At 41.8% G+C, this 12,447-nt stretch overlaps 1 protein-coding gene across 2 annotated transcripts in view; it reads left to right on the top strand.

Moving 5' to 3' along the window:
* The window catches only part of LOC145393867 (sperm-associated antigen 7 homolog), a 132,462-nt gene extending 123,861 nt beyond the window's left edge, over window positions 1-8,601 (top strand). For both annotated transcript variants that reach the window (XM_080267925.1, XM_080267926.1), the window contains exon 6: window positions 8,408-8,601. In XM_080267925.1, the coding sequence (XP_080124051.1) occupies window positions 8,408-8,547 (140 nt within the window). In that variant the 3' untranslated portion in view covers window positions 8,548-8,601. The remainder of the gene's footprint in view (window positions 1-8,407) is intronic.
* The last annotated feature ends 3,846 nt before the right edge of the window (window positions 8,602-12,447 follow it).

The following is a 12,447-nucleotide window of genomic DNA, read 5'->3' as shown; positions in this document are numbered from 1 at the left end:
ATTTAAGGATATGTATGATAAAAATGATTTAATACCTGGGACAGTACGAGCTTGACTTATTCTTGTAAAGATATAGTTAGGTAACAATTAGGTAAGAACACACACACACATACACACACACACACACACACACACACACACACACACACAGTTCTACTCATACCCACCACAACATTGGCTGAGACAAAAGTGAATACTATCACACCAGTCAAATAACCGGTACGCTCTTCACTCCATACAGACGTGAATCCCCAATACACCCCCAGGTTTTCTTTAACCAGTCACCCAGTAGAAAGACACACCATAATTCCATGACTTAATTTGGACACACACATGACTTTTTCTCAGCATAAGGGTAACATTGGTGCATAGGCATCTCATGAACTCAGTGCCCGAAAATAATCATATGCACTTCCTCTGGACAACAGAGAGTGAGTCCCCGAAAACTGACTGTCCACAGACAGTTCATTAGAACTTCAGTGAATTACACTACCCAAGACTGGGTCTCAAGCTTAACTAACACAAACATGGATGAACTTCAGAAGACACAAAAAATCTCCTTTTTTCTATTGCCAGACCCCTTAATCCTGTGAGGGATGGCCACAAACAAAATCGCCTCCATCTCCGTGTCACCCTTTCCACGGCCATTTACTGTCCTGCTCCCAGCTAACACTCCCCTCTCTCATATACCTCTCCATCTCATCCTCGACCGCCTCTTCCCTCTCCCCCGTCTACCCCACTCACATACACTCACCTCATCAGTCTCTTGCTCTCCATCCTCTCCACATGGCCAAACCACATTGATGTGTTTCTCCTAACACTTCCTATTACATCCACATCCACACCACAATGCTCCTTCACTTCCTTATTTGTCAGTGTGTCTCTCTGTGTGACTCCACATGCTCCTCTCAAATAACTCTTTTCCACTGTCCTCACTCTTGACTTGTGTCCCTCCAACAAGGTCCAAGCTTCACATACATATGTTAGAGTTGGTATCACAATACTATCATGCAGTAACTTTTTCATTTCGTTGCTCACTTCCCTGTTTCTTATCATTGCTTTCAAGGAACCAGCAACCTTTCTTCCCTGCTGTACTCTTTCAAGCACTTCATCCTCTAAACTTCTGTCCTCACTCATCACACTACTCAAGTACTTAAATGCACTCACATTTTCCATTTCCTCCTCATTCAACCTCACTGTACATTCAGTGACTTATTTTCTCTTCTCTCGAAGACAGTACCTTTACTCTTCCCTACATTCACCTTTAGATCCCTTTTCTTACACTCCCAAACTTATTCACCAATCCTTGCAGCTCCCTTTTGTCTTCACTTAACAACAGTATCATCTGGAAACAACAGTACAGGGAGTTTCTACACACTGCCCTCTCTCATTAGGGTCACTCCAACATCCACTGCCCTACCTTGTATCGCTTTTATAACCACATCCATATACAGATTGAACAACAATGGAGACATGACACATCCCTGTTTCAATCCAACCTTCAGATAGAAAAATTCACTCAGTTCACTATCCACATACACTGCAGCCGTAGCCCCCTCATACTTACTCTTCACGGCATTCAACTACTTCCCATTTAATCCATATATGCTAAATATTTTCCACATTCTTTGTCTATGCACCATGTCATATACTTTCTCCAAATCCAGTAAGGTTGCATACAATTTCTTTCCCTTCTCTTGAAATTTTTCCATTAAAGACCTAAGGATGAATATCTGATCTACACTTCTTCCCATTCTAAAACCTTCCTGTTCTTCTCCAACTAATTCCCCTGTTATTTCCATGACTCTGTCAATAAGTTTTTTACTACATAATTTTTGTATTACACTAAGAAGACAAATACGCCAATGATTACCATACACTTCATTTTCCCCTTTTACTTTGTACAGGGGAATAATTATACCTGACTTTGAGTCCTCTGGGACTCTGCCTTCCTCGCAGACCAATCTGCACATCTTCCACATCCATTCTACTGCTATCTCTCCCCCATGCTTCAGCATTTCACCACACACTCCATCAATTCCTGGGGCTTTCCCCATTTTGACTTTCTTCATTGCTTCCACAACTTCCATGCTACTGATTTCTTCCTCTTTTCACACATCCCTCCTTCTCCCACCCATTCCCAGCCACTTATACTCACATTGCTTTCATTCTCTGTGTTCAACAGTTCCTTAATATTTTCTTTCCATCTGCTCACTTTTTCTCCCTTCTCCACTTGTAATCAACCATTTTTATTTTTCAATCCCCAACTAGCTTCTTTAACACTCTGTTTAACTCTCTTTACCTCTTTCCAGAACATTTTCTTACATTCCCTCAACTTTACACTCAAATTCCTTCCAAATTCCTCATCCACTCCCTTACTCTCTCTTACTAATCTTTTCACCTCTCTCTTCCTCTCTACATATAGCTCTCTCTTCCATCTCTCAACCTCCTCCACACCCCTCTTTCTCATCTGCATACTATATACTTTCTTCTTTTGTGCCACAGCCTGTCTCACCTCTTCATTCCACCATGCTGTTCCTTGCACCCCCTTTCTCATTCTCTTCACCCCACACGCCACCTCACATGCTGCACAGATTTCTTCTGTGAATATCTTGCACATAAGCTTCCACGTCCCCCATCTGCTCCAAATCGTATTTACCCAATCGCTCCACTTGTTTCCTATATTCTGCCTTTTTTCCATCCTCTTGTAACCTTTCTACCCTCCTTATATGAACTATTTCCTCCTGTCCTTCCCATCTTCTATTCCTCCATTTCATTTGAACCTTGACTTTCACCACCACAAGTGGTGGTCAGAAAGTCCACTTCCCCAACTACTATATGCTCTTGCATCCATTACACACCTTCTCATCCTGTCATGCACACACACATAATCAATCATTGCCTTCCATTCATTCAGTTCACCACACACCCCTCTCATCACTCACCATGTATACCTGTGGATCATTTTGTCAGTAGAGGGCATTGGCTATCACCAGTTCCATCCCGGCACAAATGTCCACTATGGCACTGCCATTCTTATCTACTTTTGCATGCCCACCCCACTCACCAACTACTCCATCCACCTTCACATTCCCTACTTTTCCATTCATATCTCCAATCAAAAACACTCTCTCATTCCTTTCGAACTTTTCCATGTGTGCTTCTACATTTTTCCAGAACTCTTTTTTCACTCCGCTTGAACAATCTTGTGTTGGTGCATACACACACATTATCACACACATTTGCAGTGCAACTTTCAATCTTACCCACACAATCCTTGAGCCAAATGATCCATATTCTCTTATATTCTGCTTCCATCTCTTGCACACAACAATACACACTCCATCTTTTGCCCTCTCATTCTCACCCACTTCCTTGCATATATCTCATCCATACTCCCATTCTCTCACACTCTCATCTCTCCATTTAGTTTCAGGTAATCTGCATACATCCACTTTTGAACCCTGAAGCACCTGCACGGTCTCTCTCTCTTTTACCTCATCATTTGCACCCGTTACCTCGCATGTCACAATCCGTACCATGTCCTTTGTTTGGTCCTTAATCGTCACCTGTTGGTTAGTCCTGGCCCGCAGCTTCTTGTTTGTCTTTTTGGTTAGTTGTTTTCCAGGGAGGGACACTGACCCTCCACCAACCCACTTGTTGTCATGTAGGGAACAAACATGTTGGTTAGTTATAAGGTTAACACCCAGCATTATCAGTGATTTCCTGGTTTACAGGGAATTATTTGGCTAGTCACTCAGTGTAGAGCTACCCTAAAAACAGAGTACCGCTACACCAAGTGAATGGATGATGGGTGCCCCCACCCAACACAAAATAGAGCTCTACAAATAATAACAGGATGCACAAAGCCCACAGGTATAGATTCACAACACCAGGAAGCAAAAATACAGTGATCCCTTGATTACCACAGATAATTGGTACCAAGCATGGCACATGATAACAAAATTGTGCCATTGTGAAAGAACAGAACCTATGGTGTTTATCCTATTTGGTAGCAGGCATCCCAAGTGCAAGTCCAGATTTTCTCTTTTACAACAATATAGACCCACTACATACATACATACTGTTATAGCTAGTATCAGAAACACACATAGGTATGGTTAAGTTAATAGAAAATGATGAAAAGGGTACAGTAAGGAAGAAACACATACAGTACCATAAAGTGACCTTATATGGGGATGAGGAAACGGGTTCTGAGGCTTGGGGATGGAGAGCCAGTGGTCTCCACCACCTGCAATTAACTCCTCAAGTAGAGCCTCATCTTTGAATCCCTTAGAGCCATCAGAAACCTCAGACACTTCATCATTATTGTCAACAGACCCCAGCACAGGTGTGTGATAATGATGTTTTTTATCCGAAAAATGCGTGAGAACGGCAGTAGTGCAGATTTTGATCTTGCTGTGATGATGAAAACCACAATAACCAAGTGCAGGATAACCAAGGGATCACTGTACTACCAGTCAGGTATCATATGAATATGTGGGGCATAAAGTTCATCGGTTCAACTCAGGACCCATCCCACCATTGTAATTTTATGTTACATCACCCCACTCTACAAAGAAACACAAAAAACAGCCATCCAACATTACACAGAGAATCTCAGCAACATCTTTCCAGCAGCCAACACTTCATTTCATAAACATATCAATAAACACAAGCCACAACAACCATCCAGAGCTTTTATCCATATGGCATCCTTCACAAACCACTACCAGACATCCACTCCTCAGAAACTACCCTACCCAGAGACACATGAATGCACCCAGCCAGACTGCAGTGCATTCACCACCCTTCCCAGGCACAGTCCATTTAAACAGTTCACTGTACCCACACTTAAGGGGATCGGCCTGTTGAAAATTACCAAAAAATGGCGGGTCTGGACGAAGTTGAGTTATCCCCATAAAATTAATCCTTCAGCATTCCCTCATATGCCTGTGAAATAGTACTGCTGAAAACCAGGTAAAAATCAGTCGATTTATACCTCGTTTCAAACTTTCAAGGGTCGTTTGAGAATGGGGCAACACGGGGTGGGTGGGTGGGGACCATAAAATGACCGCATAAGATCACGAACCCCCACGAAAACTGTCAGGCGTCAGAGTAAGAAGGGCGCAGACAATGAGAAAGACTATAGCGGTGGGGCCTTCTGAGTCAGCTTGGAGACGATGAGGCCAATTACAGAGTTGGGGACGTCTCGGTACAGGAGATGAGGCAGACTACGTTCTTGGGGCCTTCTGAGACACCTTGGAGATGATGATGTCCACTATAGTGTTGGGCCCCTCCAAAAACAGCATGGAGACAAGTGTTGGGGCATTCTGAGATACCTTGGAGATGACAAGGCAAACAACAGTGTTGGGTCCATCTCAGTACACCTCCTGGCAACAGTGTGTTCTCAAACTTCTCGATAAGTTTGGTAACTATTGGTCATACAAGGTTCCTTGATATACCGTTCCTTGATATACCAATCAAAAGGGCGTAGAAAGTTCTATAAGGTATCCCAGGCATTCTGTTATACTCCCTCTCCCCCCTTTCATTCTTGCATAGCATGTTTGCAAAGTTGGGGAAACTTTGAGGGTCGTTTCCTCGAAATGTAATTTAGTGACCGTTGAGATTGATAAGCTCATTTACTATTGGTTGTATGAGGATCCTTTATATACCAATAAAGCACGTAAAAAGCTCTGTAAATTCAACTTGTTGAATTCTTATACCCCTCTCCATTCGTGCACAGCATCTCTCCAAAATCTAATTAGGAGGGAACTAATTTTACCTAATTTCCACATCACGTAGTGTCATAATTAGACATGATATCACAAACTTACGAGATTCAGTTCATGACACACCTTCTGTGAGTTGTGTGAACACCAAAAATATATTATACAGGGCATTTTTTAGGACTACATCGATTTTTAGGTATGGTATTTAGTTTACCCTAATTTGTAACTAATTCGAAAACTAATCTACTGATTTTCAATTGTGATGTACCTGTCGTTATCTCTAATAGCCCTCTATTTGTGTGCCACATCTCATTGAAATCGGACGAAATCTACTGACTCATTCAGGGTAACAACCAGACAATCCCCTTAAGTTCAGCCCCACACCGCAACACACCTCATGTATCATACTATCATAATATGACAGTCCTTCAGCATAACCTCAACAGAAAATCTCTGGTAGCAACCACTTGCTTTGGCTAGTTTCCTGCAGTCCACTTGGGTCATGTCCAGATGAGCCAGGAATTGCAACAACAACAACAACAACAACAACAGAGGTGCCACGAGGCAGACAGCATGGTGGTCACCCTTAGTGGTCCAGACTGGAAGGCGATAAGGGGTTGCTGTCATAAACTCAGTATTGTTCTTTCACACATGGCAGGAAGCTGGATAATGGACACTGCTGACAAGTCATTAGTGAAGTACACCATATCTGAATGTCACCTCATGGGTGAAAATTCATTGTTGAAATTCTGGTCATTGTCATCATCATCATCCAGACCTCCTTTCCCACCCTAGGGCAGGGTAAGGAGCAGCCATGTCCAGACAGCTTAAGTTTGCCCAGTCCAATGGGCCATACTTCCATTCACTCATCATTCAAGCCTCCAGAATCCTGCCCCTGTCTAGTACCCACAGTAATATGGAGTGCTGCAGTTAGTTTCAGGTATTGAACTCTGTATGTTAGAAATTAAACAGCTCCAAGTAAGGAGCACGGTTACTATGTATGAGCTAGTGGAGGATGCTTCAATCTCCACTGTTGCAGGCAAAATTGGCATGCTTCCATTCAGTGTCCAACCCATTCTTAAAAGAGTGTCAGGCAAAGCACTCTTGTAGGGTATGATGGTGAACTAGGCCTATTTCAGCTATATACAGGTATCAGAAACACTGACATCTGCACCTTGCATTAGTCTCATTCTATCTTTTGCACTATTAAAAAAAAAAAAAAAAAAAAAAAAAAGTTTCAGGTCTGAGATGTTACCCCCACCCCCTTAGTGCTTGGCTGCAAATGTTAAGGCAGCTGACATTAACCCATCCATTATTTATTTATTTATTTATTTATTTTTTTTATGTTAAGAAGAAGGAACCAAAGGCCACGAGCCCGCAATAACTGTTCCTTCCAAGAGAAAAACAAAATACAAGGGAGAGCCAAATTCAAGGTCCGATCATTTCAAGATGCCTGGACACTGCATTTGAAGGACTGGAGATCATAGCTAGCAGGAAATACAGACAGAGTAGGACATTTCCAGAGTTGACACTACCTCATGGAATGGGGGGAAAAGTCACAAACCCCATCACTTACTGTTTTATTTACAATTTTGTTTTCTGCAGGAAGTTTGTACCTGCCAGAAGGTTAATAAGCCATGCTTAAATCTTGAATATTGTCAATGTAATTAATACCCTCAGTTCAATGTCATCTTTTAAACATTATATTTGATTTATTCTTGGTGCAGCAGGGAGATGCCTTCCCAATGAACCATCAGTATAACCAGGCAGCGGAGCTGCCCAGTTATAGAAACATCCCTCATCACCCCTTCTGTCCCCTTAAAAGAGGAGGATGGGCTGCAGGGCAAGGTCACCATCAGTCTGCAGTCCACTGGGTTCATGTTTAGATGAGCCTGGAGCCACAATAACAATTCAATCATGCTACTACCAGGCATTTATATTCAGCTTTAGAGTCCCCTGGTAGTGAGGAGATTAATGAACATATGTTTGAAATGCCTGTTCATTGCTGAATAAAGTCAGTATAAGGTAGCAAGAAGAAACTACAGCTCACTGTATTTAAGGGAACTATTCCTGATTCAATAATGTTTTGTTGGTGACTGGTAATTTAGATTCTTGGTGTGCTGACTGGTTATTTAGATTCTTGGTGTTACCATTGCACAGGATATAAGCCAGTTAACATGGAATTCTGTTGCAATAACACAAGGACATAATAAGTAAATGGACTTAATGTAGTGTTTCCTACTTCTTCCATCACCTTTATCAGTCTTTTCTGTGTCTGCCCTCCTCACTTCCTATTTCTCCCATCTTTCTTGTCGCTTTTTATTACTCTTCTTTCCTTTTCGGGTGGCTTTACATTGAGTGACAAGCCAAATGGTTTCCTGTACATCAGGAAACCATTTACAACACTTGGTGTTAACCATGTAACCAACCCACACGTGTCCTCTGCATGTTGACAAGTGAGTTGGTGGAGGGTTAGTGTCCCTCCCCATAAAACAACTAACTCAAAGACAAATGGCCACCCCTTATGGGATTATGACGTCTGCCTATAGATAGATAGATTTTTTTTTTTCTTTGCAGTTGGGTTTGGCTTTCATGCACTTGTAGTTAATGGAAAGAAACTGATATTTTATATATTGTTTTATTACATGTACCTAATTGTCTTATTATCTTTTCAGTTCGAAGTGAACTAAAAAAAGATAAGCGAACTATAGAAGAAACATTAGCGGATATTAGAGCAAAAAAACAGAAGAAAGGTCATAATGAAGCGGACGACACAGATGGAAAAACTATTAGCGATCAAGAAGAACAAGCATAACATATGTTTGATGTAGTGATTTCAGTCTACTTACCTGCATGTATGTATTTTTGTTTTTTTACCTGTAAACTAAAATATTCATAACATAAATTAATAGTTAAGAAGCCCATGTATTACTTTATCCTAAATAGTTTACAGTGTAAATGAAAGTTTGCCTTCATGGTTTCTTACTAAGATATAGGAAGTAGTTTTAAAAGGTGTGAAAATATTTAAATTAATGTGGCAATAACTAGGAAAATATCGGATAAAAATGTATACGTATGCAACAACATATCTTGCTCTCGTGTTCCTGAGCTTGAATCTTCTGAATTCTCTACCCTCTGGCTTTGGCTGTCCTGTTACTCTCTGTGTAAATATATCTGTGCTGCTTACTTATCCCCCAAAACACTGACTGTGAATAATTCTTTGACCATCTTGCCACTAAGATGGAACACATCCTGTCTGTTTCTGCTTTCTCTGAAATCTCCATTCTAGAAGATTTCAATGTTCACCACCACCTTTGGCTCTTCACTCCTTTCACTGATCCAACTGGTGAACAAGCCTACATCTTTTCTATCCTTAATGACCTGCAGCAGCCTGTACAGCACCCTGTCCATATCAATGACCACCTTGGAGAGAGTTCCAGCATGCTTGACCTCTTCCTTGCAACTAATCCTTCTACTTACTCTGTTAATCTTTTCTTTCCGTTGGGCTTCTCCGATCACAACCTTATCACCCTAACCTGCCCTATCGCTCCAGTAAGGCCTATGGACCTTCCCAAGAAGCGGCGGATGTGGCACTTTGGATCTGCTGTTAGGGAGGCCCTCAGGCAATACTTGTTTAATTTTCTCAGGAATGATTATTGCTTCCATGGCCAAGAGCCATCTGAGTGTGCATTGCGCATTATTGTACAGAGATTATTTTTTCAAGCATGGGGATACATGCCTTTCTCTTATTCTGTGAGTAATGGAAAAAAAAAAAAAATGTTTAATCATGTTTGTTTTAATGCTGTCCACAACAAGGAAAAGGCCTGCAAAAGGTACTGTACCAGAGCCAACCCATCCTTGAATCTCATCTCTTTTATGTTTCTGTCCAGAATTGTATTAAGTCTGTTCTTTGCTCTGCAAAAAATAATTTTTATTTGTTCCTCTTCCTTCTGCTTGTGGGTGACTCTACACTTAGTGACAAGCCAAATGGTTTCCTGTACACCAGGAAGCCATTTACTACGCTGGGTAGTAACTGTATAACCAGATTTTGACGCCTGGTGGTTTAGTGGGTAATTATTGCGCTCCAATCGGATTGAACCGGTGAAGGTTTCTATCCAAGGGGTGGTTGGGGTTTATTGCTCACATAATGGTACTCAGGGATGAGTGAGGCAGATCACTCTCATCTTAAATGTCAGGACCAACTGCCTAGCCCCGGGCTCCTACGCCCCTCGTGGGGCAACATAGGATTGGCTGATGGATGGATGGATCTAAATGCTGTGAACTCTCCAACTCAACTTCTTCCCACTCCTGACACCTCACCAAAAACCTTTCTAACATCTTTACCTAATCATCCTTCCCTCCGTCTTTCCACTGTGATAGCTCTATAGCTATTTCTTCTACTGGTAAAGCAGAACTATTCGGTCAGACTTTCTCCTCCAGTTCCACATTAGACGATTTTGTTCCTGTTCCCCCATCACTTCCTCCCTCTGACTTCCTCATGGCTGACATTAAAGTTTCTCCAAGTGATGTATTTTCTGCCATCACTGGCCTCAATACTAACAAGGCATATGGACCTGATGGGGTTCCTCCTGTTATCCTCAGTTGTGCATCTGTGCTTACACCCTGCGTAGGTAAACTCTTTTGCCTTTGTTTGTCAACTTGTACTTTTCCTTCTTGCTGGAACTTTGCTCTACTTCAGCCTGTCCCAAAGAAGGGTGACTCATTCCCAGCCTGCTAACTATCAATCAGTAGATTTAGCATCTTGTATTTCAAAAGTTTTTGAATCTCTTCTTAACAAAAAAATTGTAAAGCACCTTTCCAATCACAACTTTCTTTCCGACAGTCAGTATGGGTTCTGGCAGGAACACTCCATTAGCCATGTTCTCACCCACCTTTCAGACTCCTGGTCATCCTCCTTTCGGGACTTTGGCAAAAGCTTTGCCATTGCACTTGACATCTAAAAGGCTTTCGAATGAGACTGGCATAAATCTTTAATTTCCAAACTGCCCTCCTGCAGTTTCTATCCTTCTGTCGTGCATTCATCTCGAACTTCCATTCTGGTTGTTCAGTACCTGTTATTGTAGGCAACCACTGTTTTTCTCCTTTGAACTGCAAATAGTGGTGTTCCTCAGGGCTCTGTCCTGTCACCAACTCTCTTCCTTCTACTCATCAGTGGCCTTCTAAGCTGTACATCTAACCCTATCCACTCATACACTGATGACTCCACCCTTCACCTTTCCATTCGCTTCTTGCAGCATCCATCTCATCAGTTACTCCAACAAACAAGGGATGAGGCTATTGTACGCCTAATGTCTGACTTGCTCATAACTCTGATTGGGGTAAAAGTAACCTTGTTGTTTTTAATGTCTCAAAAACTCAGTTCATACATATTTCAACCCGACAAAATGTTCCACAGATGTATCCTCTAATTTTTAGCAATATTCAGGTCAATCCTGCATCTTTTTAAAGCATAGTTAGGGTTTCATGCAGTCTGGATTTATCTTGGAAAGATCATATTAACTCTCCTGTAAAATCTGCTTCCTGGATATTAGGTGTGTTAAGCCACCTCCGTGCCTTCTTTATCCCTGCACAGTTGTCGACTTTAAACTTTTTTCTTTTCTTTTTTCCTACCCCCGTGTAGAGTACAACTCATATGTGGGAAGGGTCCCCACATACAGCTCTTCTCAACAAGGTTGAGTCAAAGGCTTTTTGTCTCGTTAGCTCTCCTCCTCTTACTGGCTCCCTTCAACCTCTGTCTTTTCAATAATCATCACTCCTCTGAGTTGTCTGCTTGCATTCTGCCACCACTACGGTGGGCGCGTAGCACGTGTCTAGCAGCAAACTCTCATCCTTTTTCTGTCCAGCTCTCGAATGCAAGAGTTAACCATTACTCCTGGTCCTTCATGGATGCAACAAGTCAACTCTGGAACTGTCTCCCTCTGTCTGTATATCCTACTGCCTGTGATCTCCAGTCTTTCAAACGCAATGTGTCCAGGCATCTCGAAATGAACAGATCTTGAATTTGGCTGTCTGTTGTCTTGTTTTTGGTTTTTCTCGTAGAGAACAATTTTGCAGGCTCCTGGTCTTTGGTTCCCTCTTTCGTGCATTAAAAAAAAAAAAAAAAAAAAAAAAAAAAAGCTTTCAATTGATAGAAATAAAGGATAGCTGGAAATATTTTGAAAATCTGATATATTTGAATGGCTATGGTGATGCATAAAGAAGGAATAGGTGCCCCATAGTAAAATAAGTAACCTGAAAAAAAAAAAAAGAATGAAAATAAGATGGCAGCAGTTGTTAATAACATACAGTCCATTCACTTAATACGCAAGAATTTGAGCAGTAGAAGACTTCGCTTTCTAGAAATTTTGTGCTTTACAAATAACATACATCTGTCCATCCATCCATCATCCAATCCTACGTTGCCCCATGAGGAGTGTAGGAGTGTGGGGCTAGGCAAGTTGATCCTGACATTTAAGATGAGAGTGACCAGCCTCATTTATCCCTGAGTGGCATTACGTGAGCAATAACCCCAGCCACCCCTTGGATACTTCACCATCTCAGTCCATTTGGAGCATCGCAATTACCCACTAAACCACCAGGCGCCATAATTTGGTCATATGGTTACCACCTAGTGTAGTAAATTGTTTCCTGGTGTACAGGAAAGCTTTCGGCTTGTCACTCAGTGTAGTCACCCATAGGCAGAAGGAAGATGAAA

Source organism: Coenobita brevimanus, chromosome 25 (assembly GCF_032717465.1).
Source record: "Coenobita brevimanus isolate Jiangsu-jjx chromosome 25, ASM3271746v2, whole genome shotgun sequence".
In the NCBI taxonomy this organism is placed as follows: domain Eukaryota; kingdom Metazoa; phylum Arthropoda; class Malacostraca; order Decapoda; family Coenobitidae; genus Coenobita; species Coenobita brevimanus.
This window is presented reverse-complemented; position numbering and strand designations above follow the sequence as displayed.